This window comes from Drosophila guanche, unplaced genomic scaffold (assembly GCF_900245975.1).
Source record: "Drosophila guanche unplaced genomic scaffold, DGUA_6, whole genome shotgun sequence".
Taxonomy (NCBI): domain Eukaryota; kingdom Metazoa; phylum Arthropoda; class Insecta; order Diptera; family Drosophilidae; genus Drosophila; species Drosophila guanche.
In genome coordinates, this window is record NW_022995749.1 from 3,122,342 (window position 1) to 3,139,520 (window position 17,179).

General features: G+C 45.7%; 7 protein-coding genes across 9 annotated transcripts; 6 read left to right on the forward strand and 1 right to left on the reverse strand.

Moving 5' to 3' along the window:
- The first annotated feature begins 120 nt into the window (after positions 1 to 120).
- On the forward strand, positions 121 to 2,475 carry LOC117585781 (TRAF3-interacting protein 1). The gene is made up of 3 exons (XM_034275470.1): positions 121 to 448; positions 505 to 622; positions 686 to 2,475. The coding sequence occupies exons 1-3, from the start codon at positions 311 to 313 to the stop codon at positions 2,326 to 2,328; spliced, it is 1,899 nt and encodes a 632-aa protein (XP_034131361.1). The 5' UTR covers positions 121 to 310; the 3' UTR covers positions 2,329 to 2,475.
- Positions 2,476 to 2,500: 25 nt separating this feature from the next.
- On the reverse strand, positions 2,501 to 6,412 carry LOC117585780 (protein suppressor of hairy wing). Of its 3 annotated transcripts, none has more exons than XM_034275466.1 (7): positions 6,278 to 6,412; positions 4,782 to 5,654; positions 4,288 to 4,715; positions 4,093 to 4,225; positions 3,840 to 4,030; positions 3,656 to 3,780; positions 2,501 to 3,596 (listed from the first exon to the last, which is right to left on the reverse strand). In XM_034275466.1, the coding sequence occupies exons 2-7, from the start codon at positions 5,625 to 5,627 to the stop codon at positions 2,617 to 2,619; spliced, it is 2,703 nt and encodes a 900-aa protein (XP_034131357.1). In that variant the 5' UTR covers positions 5,628 to 5,654; positions 6,278 to 6,412; the 3' UTR covers positions 2,501 to 2,616. The 3 variants fall into 3 exon arrangements, with proteins under 3 accessions (XP_034131357.1, XP_034131358.1, XP_034131360.1); XM_034275467.1 differs by having other exon boundaries at positions 6,255 to 6,376; XM_034275469.1 differs by lacking the exon at positions 6,278 to 6,412 and adding an exon at positions 5,995 to 6,209.
- On the forward strand, positions 6,386 to 7,057 carry LOC117585785 (DNA-directed RNA polymerase II subunit RPB9). The gene is made up of 2 exons (XM_034275476.1): positions 6,386 to 6,521; positions 6,580 to 7,057. The coding sequence occupies exons 1-2, from the start codon at positions 6,512 to 6,514 to the stop codon at positions 6,972 to 6,974; spliced, it is 405 nt and encodes a 134-aa protein (XP_034131367.1). The 5' UTR covers positions 6,386 to 6,511; the 3' UTR covers positions 6,975 to 7,057.
- Positions 7,058 to 7,434: 377 nt separating this feature from the next.
- Positions 7,435 to 10,619, forward strand: LOC117585782. Its single transcript, XM_034275471.1, has 7 exons — positions 7,435 to 7,985; positions 8,869 to 8,982; positions 9,044 to 9,292; positions 9,356 to 9,963; positions 10,028 to 10,145; positions 10,201 to 10,357; positions 10,420 to 10,619. Exons 1-7 carry the CDS (start codon positions 7,577 to 7,579, stop codon positions 10,523 to 10,525), a joined length of 1,761 nt encoding a protein of 586 aa, XP_034131362.1. The 5' UTR covers positions 7,435 to 7,576; the 3' UTR covers positions 10,526 to 10,619.
- Positions 10,620 to 10,817: 198 nt separating this feature from the next.
- Positions 10,818 to 11,845, forward strand: LOC117585784 (pro-corazonin). Its single transcript, XM_034275475.1, has 3 exons — positions 10,818 to 11,092; positions 11,153 to 11,371; positions 11,434 to 11,845. Exons 2-3 carry the CDS (start codon positions 11,157 to 11,159, stop codon positions 11,702 to 11,704), a joined length of 486 nt encoding a protein of 161 aa, XP_034131366.1. The 5' UTR covers positions 10,818 to 11,092; positions 11,153 to 11,156; the 3' UTR covers positions 11,705 to 11,845.
- Positions 11,846 to 12,398: 553 nt separating this feature from the next.
- On the forward strand, positions 12,399 to 15,214 carry LOC117585259 (CUE domain-containing protein 2). Its single transcript, XM_034274674.1, has 4 exons — positions 12,399 to 12,982; positions 13,049 to 13,292; positions 13,359 to 13,525; positions 13,583 to 15,214. Exons 1-4 carry the CDS (start codon positions 12,669 to 12,671, stop codon positions 13,767 to 13,769), a joined length of 912 nt encoding a protein of 303 aa, XP_034130565.1. The 5' UTR covers positions 12,399 to 12,668; the 3' UTR covers positions 13,770 to 15,214.
- An 843-nt stretch (positions 15,215 to 16,057) lies between these two features.
- LOC117585260 lies at positions 16,058 to 16,649 on the forward strand. Its single transcript, XM_034274675.1, has 2 exons — positions 16,058 to 16,333; positions 16,468 to 16,649. The coding sequence occupies exons 1-2, from the start codon at positions 16,153 to 16,155 to the stop codon at positions 16,641 to 16,643; spliced, it is 357 nt and encodes a 118-aa protein (XP_034130566.1). The 5' UTR covers positions 16,058 to 16,152; the 3' UTR covers positions 16,644 to 16,649.
- Positions 16,650 to 17,179: the final 530 nt, after the last annotated feature.

Sequence of the window (17,179 nt, forward strand, 5' to 3'; positions counted from 1 at the left end):
TAGGATGAAACCGGATGAAATTTAATTTTTTTTAAATTAAAGTTTTATTAAAAGAAATTGTTTATTTTCAATTGAAATTATAACGCAATTTGTATTATCTTTATATTTCGAAAAATGTAACCCATATGAGCAAGGGGACCACCCTCCAAACCTTTAAAATTTCCATTAACCAAAGGAATTTCCCAGCAAGGGAGCATGCGCTTGCTTCCTCGGCTCATGGGTTGTCAGGACAACCGGGGGACCAAACAAACAACAGTCGAGGAAAAATAAAAGCAAATTTTACCAAGAGAAAAAAACAAACACGGAAAAGATGTCGTCCGATCAAGAATTGGATGCCATTATCAAGGCCACACAACAGGCCTTGGGTAAGTACATTAAAAAGCCGCCACTCACGGAGAAGCTGCTGAAGAAGCCGCCCTTTCGCTTTCTGATGGATGTGTTCAATTCGGTGAGTAGACACCTCTGCACGTACCCTTCAGCTTCTAAGTCTAATTCTGCGTGTAGTTCATCAAGCAGACGGCCACCTTCGAGGGTCTGTACACGTTTGAGGAGCAGCAGTTCGAGAACATAGGAGATCGCGAGGCCAAGATACGATTCCTGCAAAAAATGATCGATGCAATCAGTGAGTTTTGGATAAAGGGAGTGCCCCCGAAAACCGATTGATTGATTCATGTCTCATCCACAGAACTAACAACGAAAAGGGACCTCAAAGTGCGCACCTCCAAGATAGTGGCTGGGCAAGAGCCCGAGCTAACCAACGAGCTTCTCCAGGCCATGGCCAGTGTGGCTGAGCAGAGCTTAGACTGGCAAACGGCCGTCGATCAGGTTGCGGTAGCTGCCACTGCCCTCATAAAACCAGCCAAAGAAAAGCCCAAGAAGGAGAACAAACCACCCAGCAAGCAAACCTCACCATCTGGCAAGGAAGAGGAGGCAAAGCGAGCCAAGGAGAAGCGCGTCTCGCCCCAGGAGCAGAAGCTGCGTAAGGCCACCGCGCTGGCATCCCGCGGTACGCCAACGGAAAAGGAAAAACTAACTCAGAAGAAGGTTAAAGCGACTGCTGGCGAGGCAAAGCTCAGTCGGCAGGCCTCCAAGCAGAAGAGCCCATCGCCAGTGAAGCAGAAGGCAAAGACCAAGGGGCAGGCTTCAACCGAGAGCGATACGGTGGCCATGTCCATGTCACCCGTGCCGGCAGCGGTCGCCAAGCAACCATCACCTGAAGCTGTACCCAAGAAAGCGTCTGCTGAGGCTGTACCCAAGAATGCATCTCCTGAGGCTGCAACCAAGAGCTCATCACCTGAAGCTGCACCAAAGAAAGCATCTCCTGAGGCTGTTACCAAGAAACCATCTCCATCCTCATCCCCCAAAGTTTCCAAGGAGGCGGCAGCTGAGCTTGCCCAGGAGTCTACAGCGCCCCCAACTGAGTCGGAGAGTCGCAAATCATCTAGCAAAAGTCGACGCTCCAGTGGTAGCCAGAGGCAGTTGGCAGCAGCCCAAGCAGAACCAGAACAGCCTGCATCCTCCTCCAAGATTCAGCAGCAGCAGCCAGAACCAAGTGCACAGGCAGACTCCAACAACAACAACCAAGAGGAGGCCAGGCAAGTGGCTGCTCCCCTCACAAGGGAAAACTCCAAGGAAACCAATCAGCGGCCACGCACTTCGTTGCGGCCGCCAAGTGCTCGACCAGCCTCCGCTCGTCCCGGTGCTCCACGACGTCGCAATGTGGAGATTGTGCTGCAGCCCAATGATCAGATTAAGATGTCTGGCATCAATGTGAAGCTGGAGACCTTTGGGGACCTGGACGATGACGGCGAGAACCTGGTGATCATCGAAGACGCCAACTCCCACGACATTGAGAAAGGCGCCGAGGAGCCGCTGCTGGAGGGTCAGGTGGATGCTCAGGGCCGGCTGGTGCAGCAAATTCTGGAGACCCAAAAGGAGCTGGTGCACCAGAGTGCCGAGACAGAGCAGCCGGCCACTCAACCCAATCAGACTGCCCGTCAGAGTTCTGCACGGCAAGTGAACGACCTACGCGATCTCATCCAGAGCCTGACCAAGGCTGTGAATCCTCTGGGTAAGCTGATGGATTTCATACCCGAGGACATTGATGCCATGCAGCTGGAGCTGACAATGTGGCGCGACACCTACACACAGGCAGCCACAGAGCTGAAGCGTGAGCGGAGCCTCACGGCATCCGCCACAGAGCCGATGAAGCATCAACTGCAGCAGATCGATGCCAGCATTGCTGAGTACGAGGAGCTAATCGACGAGAGTCGCCACAAGATACTCCAGAACAATGCGCGCATTCTCAAGATGCTGATGGAACAATGAACAATGTGAAGAGTACATCTTGGATTAATGTGTTTTAATATTTATTTATATAAAAAATAGATGGATAAACTACACCGCATGGATATACATATATATAATTTCGTAACGTGTGTAAATTTTGTAAATATAATATCAAAATATCCTCAACATTTGTGTCAGCAAAGGTGCTTCGTGTATAAATCGTTTTGGGTGCGCACTAACAAATTAACAGGCAGGTCCGGATGCATTCATTTCTAAGGTCACTTGGTGTTTAAACCGAAACCGAAACCAAAAGTGTAACTTTAACGTCTAATCCTTATCGTCTGCTGGGGTCTCTGCAGTGTCCGACTTGTTGTCTACTGCAGCATCAGTGTCTTTCTTCTTGCCATCCTCCTCCTCATCATCGTCTTGGTCCTCGTCTCCTAGCACATACTCGATGACATCGTCGATGGGGAAATTGTTGAGCAGGGACCGTATGGACTCATTGTGAATGACCACAGTGAAGAGAAGTTTGCAATATTCGCGCATACGATCGCCGTATTCCAGCTCAGCGTAGTTCTCCTCATCCTTGCTGAGATCATGGCCACAGTTCTCGATCACCTTGCAGAGCATTGTCTCCTCGGAGGTGTTGGGCCAGCCGTACTTCTTGAGGACGTGTGGGTCGACCAGCATGTCAATCAATTTGGCAACATTCTCCTTGAGCTTCAGGTCGCATTCGGTGAGTACATTGCCGCTAAAATCATCCTCACTGGTCGGCTCCTCCATATTATCGGCAATGGCTGCGGCCAAGCTGGCCGCCAGTGATTTTCGCTGCTCCTTCTTGACCACCGGGGAAACAGCAGCTTTCTTGGTCTCGCTTTTGTTGGCCTCCGGCTTGACACTGTCCGCCCCTTTAGTGGGCACCTGTTGGTCGCTGCTGGTGCCCCCATCATCCAGGGGCAGAATTGTGTATGTCTCGTTCTCCAGCAAGATGGTCTGGGCACTGCCATCGTCGACCAGAAACTCCCTGACCACAACTCCATTGCCATCGGTTTGGCTGGAAATCAGCGAACCCGCCGATGCATTCAGATCAACGATTTCAGTATCCTCCTCTTCTTCGGCAGATTTTTTCGACTTGCTGCGCTTTGCTGCTGGCGGTTCGACGCCAAAGATATCATCCGGATCGCATTCGTGAACGCAGCGAATATGCTTGCGCAAGGTCTCGGTGCTGTCGAAGTTCTTGTCACAAATGGCGCAGTCTGTGCGCTCGATAACCTTGGTGATTGAGCGCTTGGCTCGTTGTGGTTTGGCTATAAAGGCAGTGAAGAGATTAGATGGGAAAGTCGTTTTAAAGGAGCTGATAGCTTACGCGAATGATCGCCGGCATCCATGTGCTCCTTAAGTAGAGCTGTGGTGCGGAAGGTACGCTTGCAATCAGTGCAAGCGAAAGAGGCGCGCTTCTGCCGCGTGTGCTCCTTAACGTGGCGCTCGAGTCTGGTTTGCAAAGCCATAATTAATAGTGATCTTTTAGTCCGATTACAGGGAGAACTTACTGCTTTTCTGTCTTGAATTTTTCATCACACAAATCGCAGGCATAGGGACGTATGTGGGTTTTGGAATGGGTGCGCAACTGGGTGGCCTGGATGAAGCTCTTGCCACACTCGTTGCACTTGTGCGGACGCTCTCCGGTGTGTCGCTTCATGTGGCGATTGAGCACCTCCTTCACAGCAAAGGATTGATTGCACTAAAAGATAAATTGGAATTGGAAGTAATGTTGAAGGGTTTGCAGTAATTTCCGGCACTTACCACTGTGCAGCTGTAGGGCTTCTCGCCGGTGTGGTAGCGTCGATGTTTCTTGAGAGCCACCAAGGCCGAGAACTTCTTGTCACACAGATCGCAATCGAATGGCTTCTCCCCAGTGTGGGTGCGTATGTGTATGCTGCAAGATCAAAGACAAAACCATTAAAGGAATAATGGAATCAAATAAAGCAATCTACTCACTTAAGCGTTGACAGGCTGTAGAAGCAGTTCTTGCAGGTGTGGCACATGTACTCTGGTTTCTTCACCACTTGAGTGCCCAAATGTTGCTTCAGATGCGAGCGCAGATTGTCGAGGCGATAGAAGACACGATCGCACACCTTACAGCTCATGGTATCGTTCTCATTGGCAGAGCAAGAGGAATACTTCTGGTGACGCTTCAGGTGATAGGAGCGTGTAAAGTCCTTGCCGCAGATTTTACAGGCATATGGCTTGCCACGTGACTTGTGCTGCTCCTCGTGAAGCGTCAGCAATGCGGCGCTGCGCAAATTTGCATTGCAAATGGAACAGGGATAAGTATTGAATTCCGAGTGCGTGATGAAGATGTGACGTTCATAGCTGGTCTGCGTTTTGAATGACTTTGGACAATCGGGGCAATTGATGTGGCCCAACTGCAGGAGGAAGATAAATTAGTTATTTATATATGGAATCCCCATTGGTACGGCTGAATTACTAACATGAAAGGTGTCGTAGCTCTCGCTGCAGCAGAAGCAAATGTCCTTTTTCTCCATCACCACAGCATCCTTTTCAATCTTCTCCAAGTTCTTCAGCATGTCCGCCTTGCGCAAATGATAGCCACTGTCATAGCGACAGAATTCCAAGTGCTTCTTAAGGCTCTTCACACGGCGGAATGTCTTGTAGCACTTGCCGCAAACATGTTCAACCATTTCCTTTATGGCTCCTTGGCTGCCACCGGTGCGCTCAACAGCGGCATCGCCCTCACCATCGTCATCGTCTTCATTGTCCTCTTCTGGACTTGAAACTACAATCTCTTCGCCATTGGCTCGACCCGCCACTGGTTCTGCCTCATCTTCATCGGCAAGGATGAAAGCAATGCTCTCGTCCTCCTCCGATACACTGGCTGTGGTGTCTGCCTTGCTGTTCTCGGCCTTGACGGCCTGCAGCACATAATGATCCATCTTCTTCTTCTGTTTGGTGGGGGACGTCTTGATCTTTGTCGTCTCCACAGCCGTCGCAGTGGATGGAGCCAGGCGCTTCTCGTTTAATATCTTCACAGAGCCCGAGGGACTGACTGTCTTTTGAGGGCTGCGTTTGTCGGCTTTCGGGGAGCACAAAGCGTCCTCATTGAGAATTTTAATGCGAGCACCGCCAAGGCTCCCACGTTTCTCCGGCTTGCCAGAAGCGGCGACATCGTTCAGCAGCTTCATGCGCGTCGTCGGGCCCTTGACTCTGGGCAAGCATAGTTTGTCCACGCCAATTATTTTCACTACAGTTGTGCTAGACCTGCTGCCCCTTTCGGAGGAGCCATCTGTCTTTCTTCCCTCCTTGGCGGCGGCGCTCATGCTGGCTGGCCTTCTCGCTAGGTGGATCTATGGAAAGAGGATCTATTTAAAGAAAGTGTTGAAAAATATATCAAGGACCCGCTGATCCATGACTAGCCTACTTTTGGGCCCGTGATTTAATTTAATTTGCTTTTTTTGCCAGCGTCAGCAACGCCTATAAGCAGCTCACGAAGAAAAATGGCGGCCCCTCATTTGATCGCTGGAGAGCGATGTGGCTGGGGGAGAGCGAGCGAGAGCACACTAGTGCTGACGCACAGCAGCAGACGCAACAAGTCTCGCTCCTCGCTCTTTTACGCGTCTTTGTACGAAAAATATATATTTAAGGGGATGAAAACAATTCTAATAGATATTGAAATTTGTTGCATACTTTTCAATATTGTTTTCTACTCTGCCGGGCGGCACCGAGGGATCTGATGCGGGCCGAAAACTCCTTCCGCCCCGGCGGTGTCTCACACTAACTGTATCTGTTCTGTCCCCGACGAAAGAAAGTAGGGGCGAGAGCGATCGCGTTCACAATGTCACAATGCAATGCTATGCCACTTCGGTGCGCCTAAACTGCGCCACTTCACGAGAAAAACCGGAACGACTTAATTGCAAGATCGAATTTGCTGGATTTGTATCACTTAAACGACAATATAATCAAAATTTACCTAACTCTGTGCTTCAAAATTCCAGCACGACAAGCCGTGTTGTACAGGTTACATCTATCGTCTATCGGTGATCACAATCGGTGCTGCCGTTCTGACGAAATCTACAAACTGTTTACTTTTTGCGTGGAGAATCAGGGTTGCACGTCACTTCCCACTGGTCTGGCAGCACCGTAGACTATCGAGTGTGGTGTTGGGCAGCGTCAGACAATCGTTTTTACAAGAACCAGCATTTTCATGAAATCAGGTAAATATTAGAAAATATTGTTTCAAAATGCAAATAATAAAGTGTTGTACTGACGTAGACCTAATGACCACTGCGTTCGACGCATCGCACACCGAGGGCCCCGGTTTCGTCGGCATTCGGTTCTGCCAGGAGTGCAACAACATGTTGTACCCCAAGGAGGACAAGGAGAACAAAATTTTGCTCTATGCGTGCCGAAATTGTGACTACAAGCAGGAGGCCGACTCCAATTGTATATACGTGAACAAAATTATGCACGAAATCGATGAACTGACCCACATTGTGCCCGACGTCATCTCAGATCCCACACTGCCGCGCACCGAGGACCATGCCTGCCCAAAGTGTTCGCATCGGGAGGCGGTCTTCTTCCAGGCCCAGACGCGGCGTGCCGAGGAGGAGATGCGACTGTACTATGTTTGCACCAATCAAAACTGCACTCACCGCTGGACAGAGTAGACACAGCTGATGCGACCTATCATTGTAGTTAATAGAAAATACTTACAAATATAAATAACACTTTTCTATATATCATACCTATAGTATACAGTAAACGTTGGGCCGGTCTAGACGCGCGCCAGCATTGACATTGAGTGCTCCAAGCCGCCGCAATAATGTCTCAGGCAGGCGCTCAATACTTGATTGCTGGTCATTGGAACACCAATATCAGAACCAGCAACAGCAACAGACGTGAAAAAAAAAACAAATTAATTGCTGCTGCTCTTTTGGCTTGCTTACGTTGAGAGAGAGAGAGGGAGAGGGAGAGCATGCAAATTCCGCAGCTCTTCGTTCGAAATGACAATTCTTCATATATATCATTGTTCGGCTCTAATCGAAGCTGACAAACACAAAACCTAAAAGAAGAAATGATTGAACAAGTTTCTTGTGCGTATCAAGCGGCTGCTGCTCGGACCTGGCCTGGCCCAGTCCCCGGACCCGTCGTTAAGTTTAGTTTGTGTTTAGAACTTGGCGCGACGTGTTGATTAAATCGCAGAAATGTGCTAAGAATACTCCAACGAATATAACTCGAATTGGGAACACACTATTCGGCGTGCTTTAAGATGGCTAAACCAAGGTCATCCGGGGACTCGCCTCCTGCTGTGGAGGAGCCCAAGCTGAACTACTTCCAGAAGCTTTGGGCGTATCGCAAATATCTGGTCATTGAGCCGTTCTTTTTCTTCTACTTCATGGCATCCGTCTTCAATTCCGTGGCCATGCAAAATTTCCCCCTCGATAAGGCCTGCCGTGTCAATCTTGGCTACAACAAAATCGTCTGCGACACCATGCTGGACAAATCGGAGCTGGGCATCGAGTGTGATGACTTTAGCTTTGAAAACACCACCACGGGGGCTACTGCCGATCTGATGGGACTGGTCATCGGTGCACCGGGCTTTAACTATACCGTTTGCAAGGCGGAACTTGAAGCGCAAATCCTTGCCGCCGATGTCTCGGGCAAACGTGCCCCGATTGGTGCGATTTTTTGTATTTATAAACCAATCATAAATTTCTCATAACACGATTCGTTCATTCTACCATATACACGTTCTGGCGTTTGCCATTAGCAATGCTGAAATTTCAAGTTTCCAGTTTCCAGAAATACACGAAATTCTTCGCCTCTGCATATTAAATCTCACCTAACTACCCCTTTGGAATTCACAAACAAAGGTCGATTCTTTTGCTTCTTCACTTTGATGGATGTCGTCGGAAATTAGCGGTTAACCAAACATCTAATTACAGCCTTTAATTGATTCCCTCGTGCGTTTTTCTCCCTCATTATATCATTGGGTGATTAATTTAAAGCCAGCGACTATCGTAAGAAATTTTGAAACCTGTTCTTTACAACTTTTGTGGGTTCACTGCCATTGCCATTGCCATTGCCATGGATGGAATTTCCTCTGCGCTGTCTACAAACATTTTATTATCGAAATATTTCTATATACAGGCGCAACCAAATATGTCATTTACATGAAGCTTCTCGGCGGTATTCCGGTTTTGCGGTTCTGCGATGCGGGAGGGAAACATTTACTTTATCTAAATTAAAGACACATCAAAACTATTAAAATGCATTGCCTCAGCACTGGTGGGGAGGGGAGTGGGCTAGTAGAAGCGTTCTTGAAATACTAATTGAGATTTCACTGGCATTACATTGAGGCATTTTTGAGCATATTACTCAGCTTTATCTCATCTCATGTTCAAACAAATGTCACACAGCTATCACTTGACATCTGGAATGGGGGCTAAGATTGTTGTTATCTTGAAACATGATTAAGTTCAGGCTACAAAATGTGTTAATTTATTTAAATTCGTATGTAAACTTGGGCACTTTTATTATTATATATTTGTATCCGATTAGCTGCCATTTTCCCACTGATTGTTCTGCTCTTCGCTGGAGGTTGGGCGGATCGGTACAACAAACGTAAACCATGCATGATATTGCCCATCATTGGCGAGGCCTTGTCCTTTGGCTGTAAGTATCCAAACTAAATCCAAACATACAAAGTACCAACCTCAACTTTGTTTCTGTGTAGGTCAGTTCATCTCTGCGATATTCTTTGACTCGCTGCCCATGGAATTTGGAGCATACTGTGAGGCCATTGTGCCGGCATTGTTTGGTGGACTGACCTTCTGTTTGATGGCAATCTACAGTTACATCACCATAGCCACACCCGAAGAGGATCGTGTGTTTAGGTTCGGCATCTTTGCCATGTTTGTCACGGGTGTGCCATTTATAGGTCAACCCATTAGTGGTCTGCTCTTTCAAACCTTGGGCTATACACGTGAGTACAGCATAAAGAAACAAAATAATAAAACAATTAATTATTAACGATCCCTGATTTCAGTTTCCTTTGCATCGGCCATTGCGTTTCAGATAATTGCCATCCTTTACATCATCTTTTTTATAAAGGAAATAAAAACCACACCAAAAGCAACCCCGAATGAGCCACCACCCTTGCCGACGACGCTGCCACCCAAGCAGGGCATGGAAAACATGGCCTATGAGACGACCAACCTGGATGAGCTTCATCATCAAGTGAACAAGAATGTAAACTTTCAGCTAACACCACAAATGGAGCCAAAGGTGGAGGTGGTTCCAGCCAGGCGTTCCTTCCTGAAGGAACTCTTTGATCCCACGCTGGTGATGGACTGTCTCAAGTTTCCGCTGATTAAGCGGCCCAACAATGGGCGCCTGCTGCTCGTACTCCTTCTGTGGGCGTACTTCTTGACGGTGGGACCCACCTCGGGCGAGAACGACTACTGGTATCGGTTCACGTTGAAAAAACTCTCCTGGAATGGTAACGATTTCAGCATTTACCTGACTCTCTCGAGTGGAGCTGCCCTGGTGGGCACTTTCATTGGCACAGCAATTCTCAGTAAATTGCTCAAAGTATCGGACTCCATGATTGGCATGCTCTCTGCCCTCTCCATTGTGTGTTCCCGTGTGCTTTTTGTGAGTATTTATTGCGGTCACAACTATTGATAATCCTCTGATGATTTATTTGTGATTGGTTCAGGCCTTTGCCAGCACTACTTCCTCCTTTTACGTGGCTGGAGTGGTGGACATGTTCGTCAGTCTGCGGGTGATTGCCATCAAGACAATTGGCTCCAGCATCGTGGATGGCGATGAGCTAAGTTAGTTGATGAAAGTCGCTCCCGAAATGCATATTAATTATTTACTTTTGTATAGGCAAAATGTATTCCATCTTTGGCATCAGCGAACCCATTGCACAGTTCATCTTTCCGCCCATCTTTAGTGAGATTTACAAGAGAACCGTCGACTCCTTCCCAGGTGCAATTTTTCTATTTGGCGAAATCTTCTACATACCCAATGTGTTGGTCTTTGTGTAAGTGCTTAGCTGTAGCCTAACTATAAATCATTGAATTTATTATTTCCCCTTAACTTTAGCTTGTGCTACTTCATCCTGAGACGTCGAAAGGCGAATCAGGTAAAGGATGCCGTGGAGCTGGAGAGAAATGGCCATGCACCCGACAGCGAGATTACTAGTCTTTGAATCAATTAAAACCCCAGCCACCGTGTTGCATGTGTATATTTTTGTCTATTTTTGTATATTTATAAAGATGTTTATTTTCGTAAATCACTGATAACAGACTGGCTTAAGGTTTTACCCCAAGTCACAGCTTCCATCCAACCCCCTGCGGCAGTGGCCACAAATTGCTTTTTTTGGGTAGCAATTTTAGTTTCATTTCTGCCACGGCACGGCAAAGGAGCCTTTCAACAAGTGGTGTGGTAGTTTTCCAATCAGCAAATGCATTCAGCTTGGGCAGCCATCTGGAGGGTAGTGGCATAGTGGGCGTGGGCGTGGGTTGGGGGCCCTGGTGCCGCACTTTATGTGGGTGTTAACCACTGCCTTAAAACAATTGGGTGCTAATAATCCCAGTTAATCTGCATAAGTGAGAGCGTGTGAATATGCCTGGAAGGCAGTGGTGCACGAATTACTGCCACGCCACATCCTTGGAAGAACTCTGCTCTGCTCTTTGATGGCATCAATATAAAAGACCTGGCAGGACCCTCACATACTCAGACGGTGCTCAGACCTCGTCGTGTGTGGTTTGAACTGGTAAGAATACTTCACATACCACACAAATAACTGGGTTAATATCAATCAACAATTTTCCAGAAACATGATGCGTCTCCTGCTGCTGCCCCTGTTCCTTTTCACCCTCTCCATGGCCTGCATGGGGCAGACGTTTCAGTACTCCCGCGGCTGGACCAATGGCAAGCGGGCCCTAACTCCGTCGACTCTTCTGGGCAATGGACACTTCCATCGTGCCAACGAATTGGCTTTCTCAGATCTCTATGCCGTCCAGGACTGGAGCAGTGAGCGCAGACTAGAACGGTGAGTTCTTCTTTCACTTCGTGAAGTTCTGCTAACGCTCTGGGTTCTGGGAATATTTTCAGCTGCCTGGCACAGCTGCAGCGATCGTTGCTGAGTCGGGTCTATGGCTCCGGCACAGACTTCAATGCGAATCGTGCCGAACTGGAAACCAGCGACAGTGGCAGCTCCCGCAACAGAGGAAATAACAACAACGAAAATGTTTTATACCCAAATCCCATTCAAAATCGTCACCACTCGTCGAATGAACTTCTTGAGGAAATCAGTGCTGCGGTTGCCGGATCCGGACCGGCGGGTGCGGGCTCCGGCGAGCCCAGCGTGTTTGATAAACATTAGCTCAGATTTCGAATTGTTATTGTATTTTAAAACTTTTGTGGAACTAGCAAGAAAATGCTACAAAAATGTAAAAAAAATATAACATGTTATATTTTCTGGCACATGGTCAATAAAACAACACATTAAATAATTAATTATACAGAGTTACTTCTATATCTTCACGTAATTGGATGTCGGTATAATTGGTTGTCGTCTTCAAAGTAATTGCGTGTTACCGCCGAACACAACTTTCTTTTATCGCACAAAAGTACCGATATTGTAGCGCCAGCTACGCTGTGCATCGATAGTGGTCGTATGACACTACTAGCTACTTTATTTGAAAGAGAGAGATTCATTAGCTTACGGGAAAAGCATGCCATGCGAGCGAGATAAGTATTTGCTGCAAAAATGTTCAGCTTTAATGTTTATGATTAAATTGTTTTATCAGACATATGATGGCAAATCCAGCATAGTAATGTTTGGTCTGACCCCATCTCTGTCGTGTAGGTGTAGTGTCATACGACCATACGTACGTTCAAAGTAGTCTCATGTCAGAGCGTGAAACACCAGATAATAATGCCGTTTTTGTATAGAATTAGGAAAAGTAATTTAGAGATTCTATCTATTTTACCATTTTCGCCAGTCCAAAATAATAACACCTACAAATATACATTAATCCAAATATATATCGATATACATTTACCATCTCTATGTATTATTGATTGGGAAGAAGCAGAAAGAAAGGCGCAGCAAAATCGAAACGAACCCATTTATTTAAATCCAATTTTCCTTCAGAGCTGTGGTAAAATTTCGTGTTCGGAGCATAAGTGGACATTCCCTAACTATTGACGGACTCAAATTACTTTGAGTTTGGAATTTTCGTGCAAGCTTCTTGTCGTGATCTTGTTCGTTCCTGCGAACACCCGACCGACAACCGAAACGAACAAATTCGCCGATACACAGATTTTTCTAGAAACGCACAAGGATGACCAATCTGGAGAAGCAGCACGAGATGGTGAAGCACAGCCTGGTGGAGTTCATCAGTGGCCATATACCTGGCGCCGACTTCCGAGTTGTTGATGAGATTGTGCTCTCCTACATAATCTCAATACTGGAGGAGGCCTCGCAGGATCCTTGTTTCGATGTGGAGGGCTTTGTCGAGATGATGGGCGCCTATTTCGAGGAGTTCCCGACCATTGACCAAGGCGTCATTTGCGATTGGATCTACAAGCTGGCCAACGAGTTGACAGAGATGGAGAAGAACCAAGGCAACCATGACGCTGTCGACTTGTCGCTCAAGTAAGTGCTCTAATCGGCCTGTTGTTAGCTTTTATTTATATTATTACTGTTTCGAATACTCTGCAGCTTATTGAGCCTATCGAATATTATACCGGAGTCCAGGCTGCGGGCTCGCAACTCATCAATTTCGGAGAAGGACGAGCTCTCCTCGAACAACAGCAGCAGCGGCGGCAGCCACGGCAAGCGTTCTCAGCACTTGTCCGAGACAAGCGATGGTGGCTCCACTGATAGTTCCAGCTCCAATTGCGACTACTTTTTCGATGAGGCCGAAGCTCTGCAGGAAATGTTTCCCGACGCAGCCTATGTTGAGGTCAGTTGGGTCACGTCACTAATACTATTCTGAGTGAGGCCATAACAAACCCGAATTTGTGTTTAGATCAAGCATTGCATTGCCATATCCAAGGGCGATATAGACAGTGCCACTCAGATCCTATTGCATCGCCAAGAGACCAATCAGAGCCTGACCGATAAGTCGCACACCATGATTATCAAGAAGAACGTTGTCGTGGATGATAACGAGCTGAAGAATCGCATCATTGCCAGGTGAGTTACTCTCAGACAGACAATTCGGAGCCATGTTATTCGTGTGTGTTTGTTCAGGTACTCGTATGTGGATAAGAACGCCACTCAGCGGGAGTACAAGCCGGTGGTGCCCAAAATGGAGCCGCGCAAGTTGGTTCGCTATCGGGACAACAAGATTGTATCGTTGAAGGGTGAACGCTACACCGAGATCAAGCGTGACGAAGATGCTGAGTTAAAAAAACCCAAGAAGCAGATTCAACCGTAACTAAAGATGAACAAAACTCTCTTCAAGTATTTTATCAAAAAGCAAATTAATCCACATCCAAGTAATTTATACGCACCCGCGACACTGATCTTTAAACACAACAGCGACACCGATTCCGATTCTGAACACAGTTTATGCACTCAGCTGCATATTGGAATGACCCGAACGAACGCCCATTCCTATGCCCATGCTAATGCCAACGCCAATGCCAAGTCTGGCCGATTAGTCCAGGCTTCTACCCCAGCATCATCTGCCCAACTTAGCCAACGTTTAGATGCTTCCTTATCCCTAGCAGCACAACAAGAGGAGGATCGAGAATATGATAAAGACGAACAACTGAGCAAACTTAAAGCCACCGAATCCCAGTCCCGCCCCCGCCCCTGTTCTCGCTCCCGTCATTCATGTGAGTACGGAACTGCTGAGTTTGAGTTTTCGGCTGGTATTTTGATGATGGTTTTGTTGCTAGTTGGTGTAGGCCAGTGGACGCCACAGAATCACATCTCTCCATTTCTTCAAGTTGTAGACAAAGACAGAAAGACTTTACATACCAAATTAGTTAATAGTTATGCTTTAGGACACCCCAACGTATATTTTCAGAGCCCGGCCGTGGTCGCTTGCTTATGAGTTTCATTACTGGCCAGCGACAGCTGACGAGCAGGCGGCCCAAAAAGATGGCCAGTTGTCGGTCGCTGTGATCGTGTTCCCGCTTGTGAACGCGATCGCTTATGACGACTAGTGTCGCGCCTGCGATGTGAAGGGTTGTGCTCCTTAGTTCCTTATGCAAGCAAATTCGAATTGAAAACTTATCTGTGAAAATTGTGAGGTGCAGTCTACCGCCGCCCGCTAGCGAATCGCGAATCTCGAGCCTTGAATGTTCTTAAACAGTATTGACCTCTCTTTACCCACACCCAAACACACACACACCACTGAAGCAGGTGCGACACCCAACCCGAATTTGGAGCTCAAATAGACTTATTTAGAGATTTGTAGGTACTCGAATTGAATAATTGAGTTTTGTTGGCCGTGTGCGTGTTTCAAAAACGCAGCTGCACAAAAACCTTGCCATATCTTTTTAAGATTTGCTTATTGTTTTTTTATTGTGTAACTTGTTTTGTTTTTCCATTGGTCCAAGCAAACTAGCAACATACCAAAGCCACAAACTAGTCCAGTCCAGTGTCCAGTCCTCTCTCCTCCCTTACGAAATCGGCTACTGCTCGGAATAAGACAGCAATATTTAACCATAATCGAAGCATATTCAAGCATACAATACATAATTATAAAATAATCGATTAATCAACTATTTATATAGCGTAGCCTTAGCCTCTCCCAAACCCCCTCTCCTAGCCACCAAACATTGTAATCCCCACTACAATATCTCGGTAATCATGTCCAGGCTTGTACTAATCCCACGCCAAATACAATTCATGTGTAGAAGTAAGCATCAAGATATTGTTTAAACGATTTAATGAGTTTTCCAACATTTTGTTTGAAACAAAAGAATTAATTATGTTCTTAAATTGTACCCTAAGTTCTATGATCCTTGACCACCGTTTTATGTTTATGTAACGATTTGCATTTGAAGCACTTTTCGCGTTTTGAATCTTATTTGATCTATAAGTCCTACACGATCGGTGTTTAACATATTTATATCTATCTATATACATGCATCGCAAATGTATTTATTATTTCACTGGTTTCGGTTTGATATTAACGATTTCTCATATATATTTTTAGTTTTATATATTATTTTTGTGATATTAGCGTAAAAAATCAACTTAAAGAAAAGGCAAAAAAACACTCGAATTAAACTTTTGAAATTAATTAATAAACAACTATCAATATTTAAAGCATACACCACTTGATGCTGTAAAAGAAACGTTTTTTAATTGAAATAACTGGCACCACATCTGGGTTTCTGGGAACATTTTGAACTGGTGAGGAAGTAGTTTGACAGTGTACAGACATATGGAGAGCCATGCCATGGTTAAAATAGTGATCCAAAACTAATAATGGTATATATTATTATTATAAAAGGTTTGAAGCAATAGCTCGTTCATATGAACCACAAGTTTTTGCAAATAGTGTTGGATTTCGATGTTTGTTCTGTTTACGTGGTGGGTTCCACGTTTGGAATAAAGTTAAGTTGTTTGTTAATCCTTATTTTTCAAGCATTCCAATTCCAAGTTTGTTACGTTTTTTTTTTCCGTATAATTTAAACAATATGATGCTTTGTTTAAAGTGTCGTCGTGTGTAAGAGTTCAACAAAATATATAGTAGTGAAATGTAGACGTAAGGCAACAGAAGGATGCCTCGGAAAGTAGGAATTTTTTCTACATCCGAGATGAACACAACTCCCAGGCATAGGAAGCATACAAAATAGAAAATGTCGGCGCTAAATATTGACGGCGTGTGCTCAGTTTTGGGCATGCTGCAAGGCTACTTGCCATTCTCAATCTGCTGTGAGCAACCCAAACAGGAATCGATTGAACAGAATATATTCCTCGATATTGCTATCGTTGACCCAGTTGACCCAGCTGCCGTGATAGTTGCAGACATTTCGAAACGTAAGCCTGCTGCCGATGTGGAGTGCAAGAATCTTCGCAACCCTGACAAGGACTCTGCCATATTGAAGATAGCAGCAGAATGCCATCCAGTCGAAGCGTTCGGTTACTACCTATTATTTTCTTGATATTTGTAGGCCGGCGCTCCCATGCTACTTATGTGTTCAATGGGGAATACACAGACGACTGCACTTTTGTGATGGCTTTGGCCACCCTAGAAGAAGAGTGGATGATGTTTATGATGCGCAATGTCGAGCCGGAACATCTTATGATCGTTGCTCCCATTCAGGAATACAAAGTGAATAAAAAATAAAAATAAAGGCCTTTCTAGTTTTAAACTTAATTTGGAAACAATTCAAAAACAAAAAGCCAATTTTGTGGAGAAGTGATTGATAAATCTGATTTGAGTTTTGGGACCAGAAACTCATAACATCAAAATCGAGGAAACTGATTTTAGATTTACGATATATTTACAGTATATTTTGAAAATGAAGGGTATATTTTGGTATATTTCCGAGGGTCTGATGGTATATTTTATCGATAGTTCCGCGGTCACACTGTTTATGTTAGGGTTGACAAATACTTAAAAAATATCATATCGGTGATATATTTTGTTTTGAAAATATATCAAAATGATATAATGAACTTTCCTATTTTTGTAGAAAACTCTGAGAAAAAATTCTTTTCGGAGGTCTATTCCGTTGGCTTTCGTGGTACTTGGGACCAAACCACTAACCATACAGTCAACGCACCAACATACAAATGCGATGTAAAGTCGAGAAAAACCCAGTTTCGAGAGTTAAACGAATAGGGCGTGTGAGACGCTTCATACATACACTTGTATCAGTG

Excerpts from the sequence above, each read along its gene's own strand:
- LOC117585782 (XM_034275471.1), top strand. The coding sequence starts at position 7,577 with ATGGCTAAACCAAGGTCATCCGGGGACTCGCCTCCTGCTGTGGAGGAG. Across the intron at positions 9,293-9,355 it reads TCAAACCTTGGGCTATACAC|TTTCCTTTGCATCGGCCATT; the intron begins GTGAGTACAGCA and ends CCCTGATTTCAG. Across the intron at positions 10,146-10,200 it reads CGTGGATGGCGATGAGCTAA|GCAAAATGTATTCCATCTTT; the intron begins GTTAGTTGATGA and ends ACTTTTGTATAG.
- LOC117585780 (XM_034275466.1), bottom strand. The coding sequence starts at position 5,627 with ATGAGCGCCGCCGCCAAGGAGGGAAGAAAGACAGATGGCTCCTCCGAA. Across the intron at positions 4,716-4,781 it reads AGAGCTACGACACCTTTCAT|TTGGGCCACATCAATTGCCC; the intron begins GTTAGTAATTCA and ends TTCCTCCTGCAG. Across the intron at positions 4,226-4,287 it reads TACAGCCTGTCAACGCTTAA|CATACACATACGCACCCACA; the intron begins GTGAGTAGATTG and ends TTGATCTTGCAG.
- LOC117585259 (XM_034274674.1), top strand. The coding sequence starts at position 12,669 with ATGACCAATCTGGAGAAGCAGCACGAGATGGTGAAGCACAGCCTGGTG. Across the intron at positions 12,983-13,048 it reads GCTGTCGACTTGTCGCTCAA|CTTATTGAGCCTATCGAATA; the intron begins GTAAGTGCTCTA and ends AATACTCTGCAG. Across the intron at positions 13,526-13,582 it reads AAGAATCGCATCATTGCCAG|GTACTCGTATGTGGATAAGA; the intron begins GTGAGTTACTCT and ends GTGTTTGTTCAG.
- LOC117585784 (XM_034275475.1), top strand. The coding sequence starts at position 11,157 with ATGATGCGTCTCCTGCTGCTGCCCCTGTTCCTTTTCACCCTCTCCATG. Across the intron at positions 11,372-11,433 it reads AGTGAGCGCAGACTAGAACG|CTGCCTGGCACAGCTGCAGC; the intron begins GTGAGTTCTTCT and ends GAATATTTTCAG.
- LOC117585260 (XM_034274675.1), top strand. The coding sequence starts at position 16,153 with ATGTCGGCGCTAAATATTGACGGCGTGTGCTCAGTTTTGGGCATGCTG. Across the intron at positions 16,334-16,467 it reads AGTTGCAGACATTTCGAAAC|GCCGGCGCTCCCATGCTACT; the intron begins GTAAGCCTGCTG and ends TGATATTTGTAG.
- LOC117585781 (XM_034275470.1), top strand. The coding sequence starts at position 311 with ATGTCGTCCGATCAAGAATTGGATGCCATTATCAAGGCCACACAACAG. Across the intron at positions 449-504 it reads TGATGGATGTGTTCAATTCG|TTCATCAAGCAGACGGCCAC; the intron begins GTGAGTAGACAC and ends TTCTGCGTGTAG. Across the intron at positions 623-685 it reads AAAAATGATCGATGCAATCA|AACTAACAACGAAAAGGGAC; the intron begins GTGAGTTTTGGA and ends TCTCATCCACAG.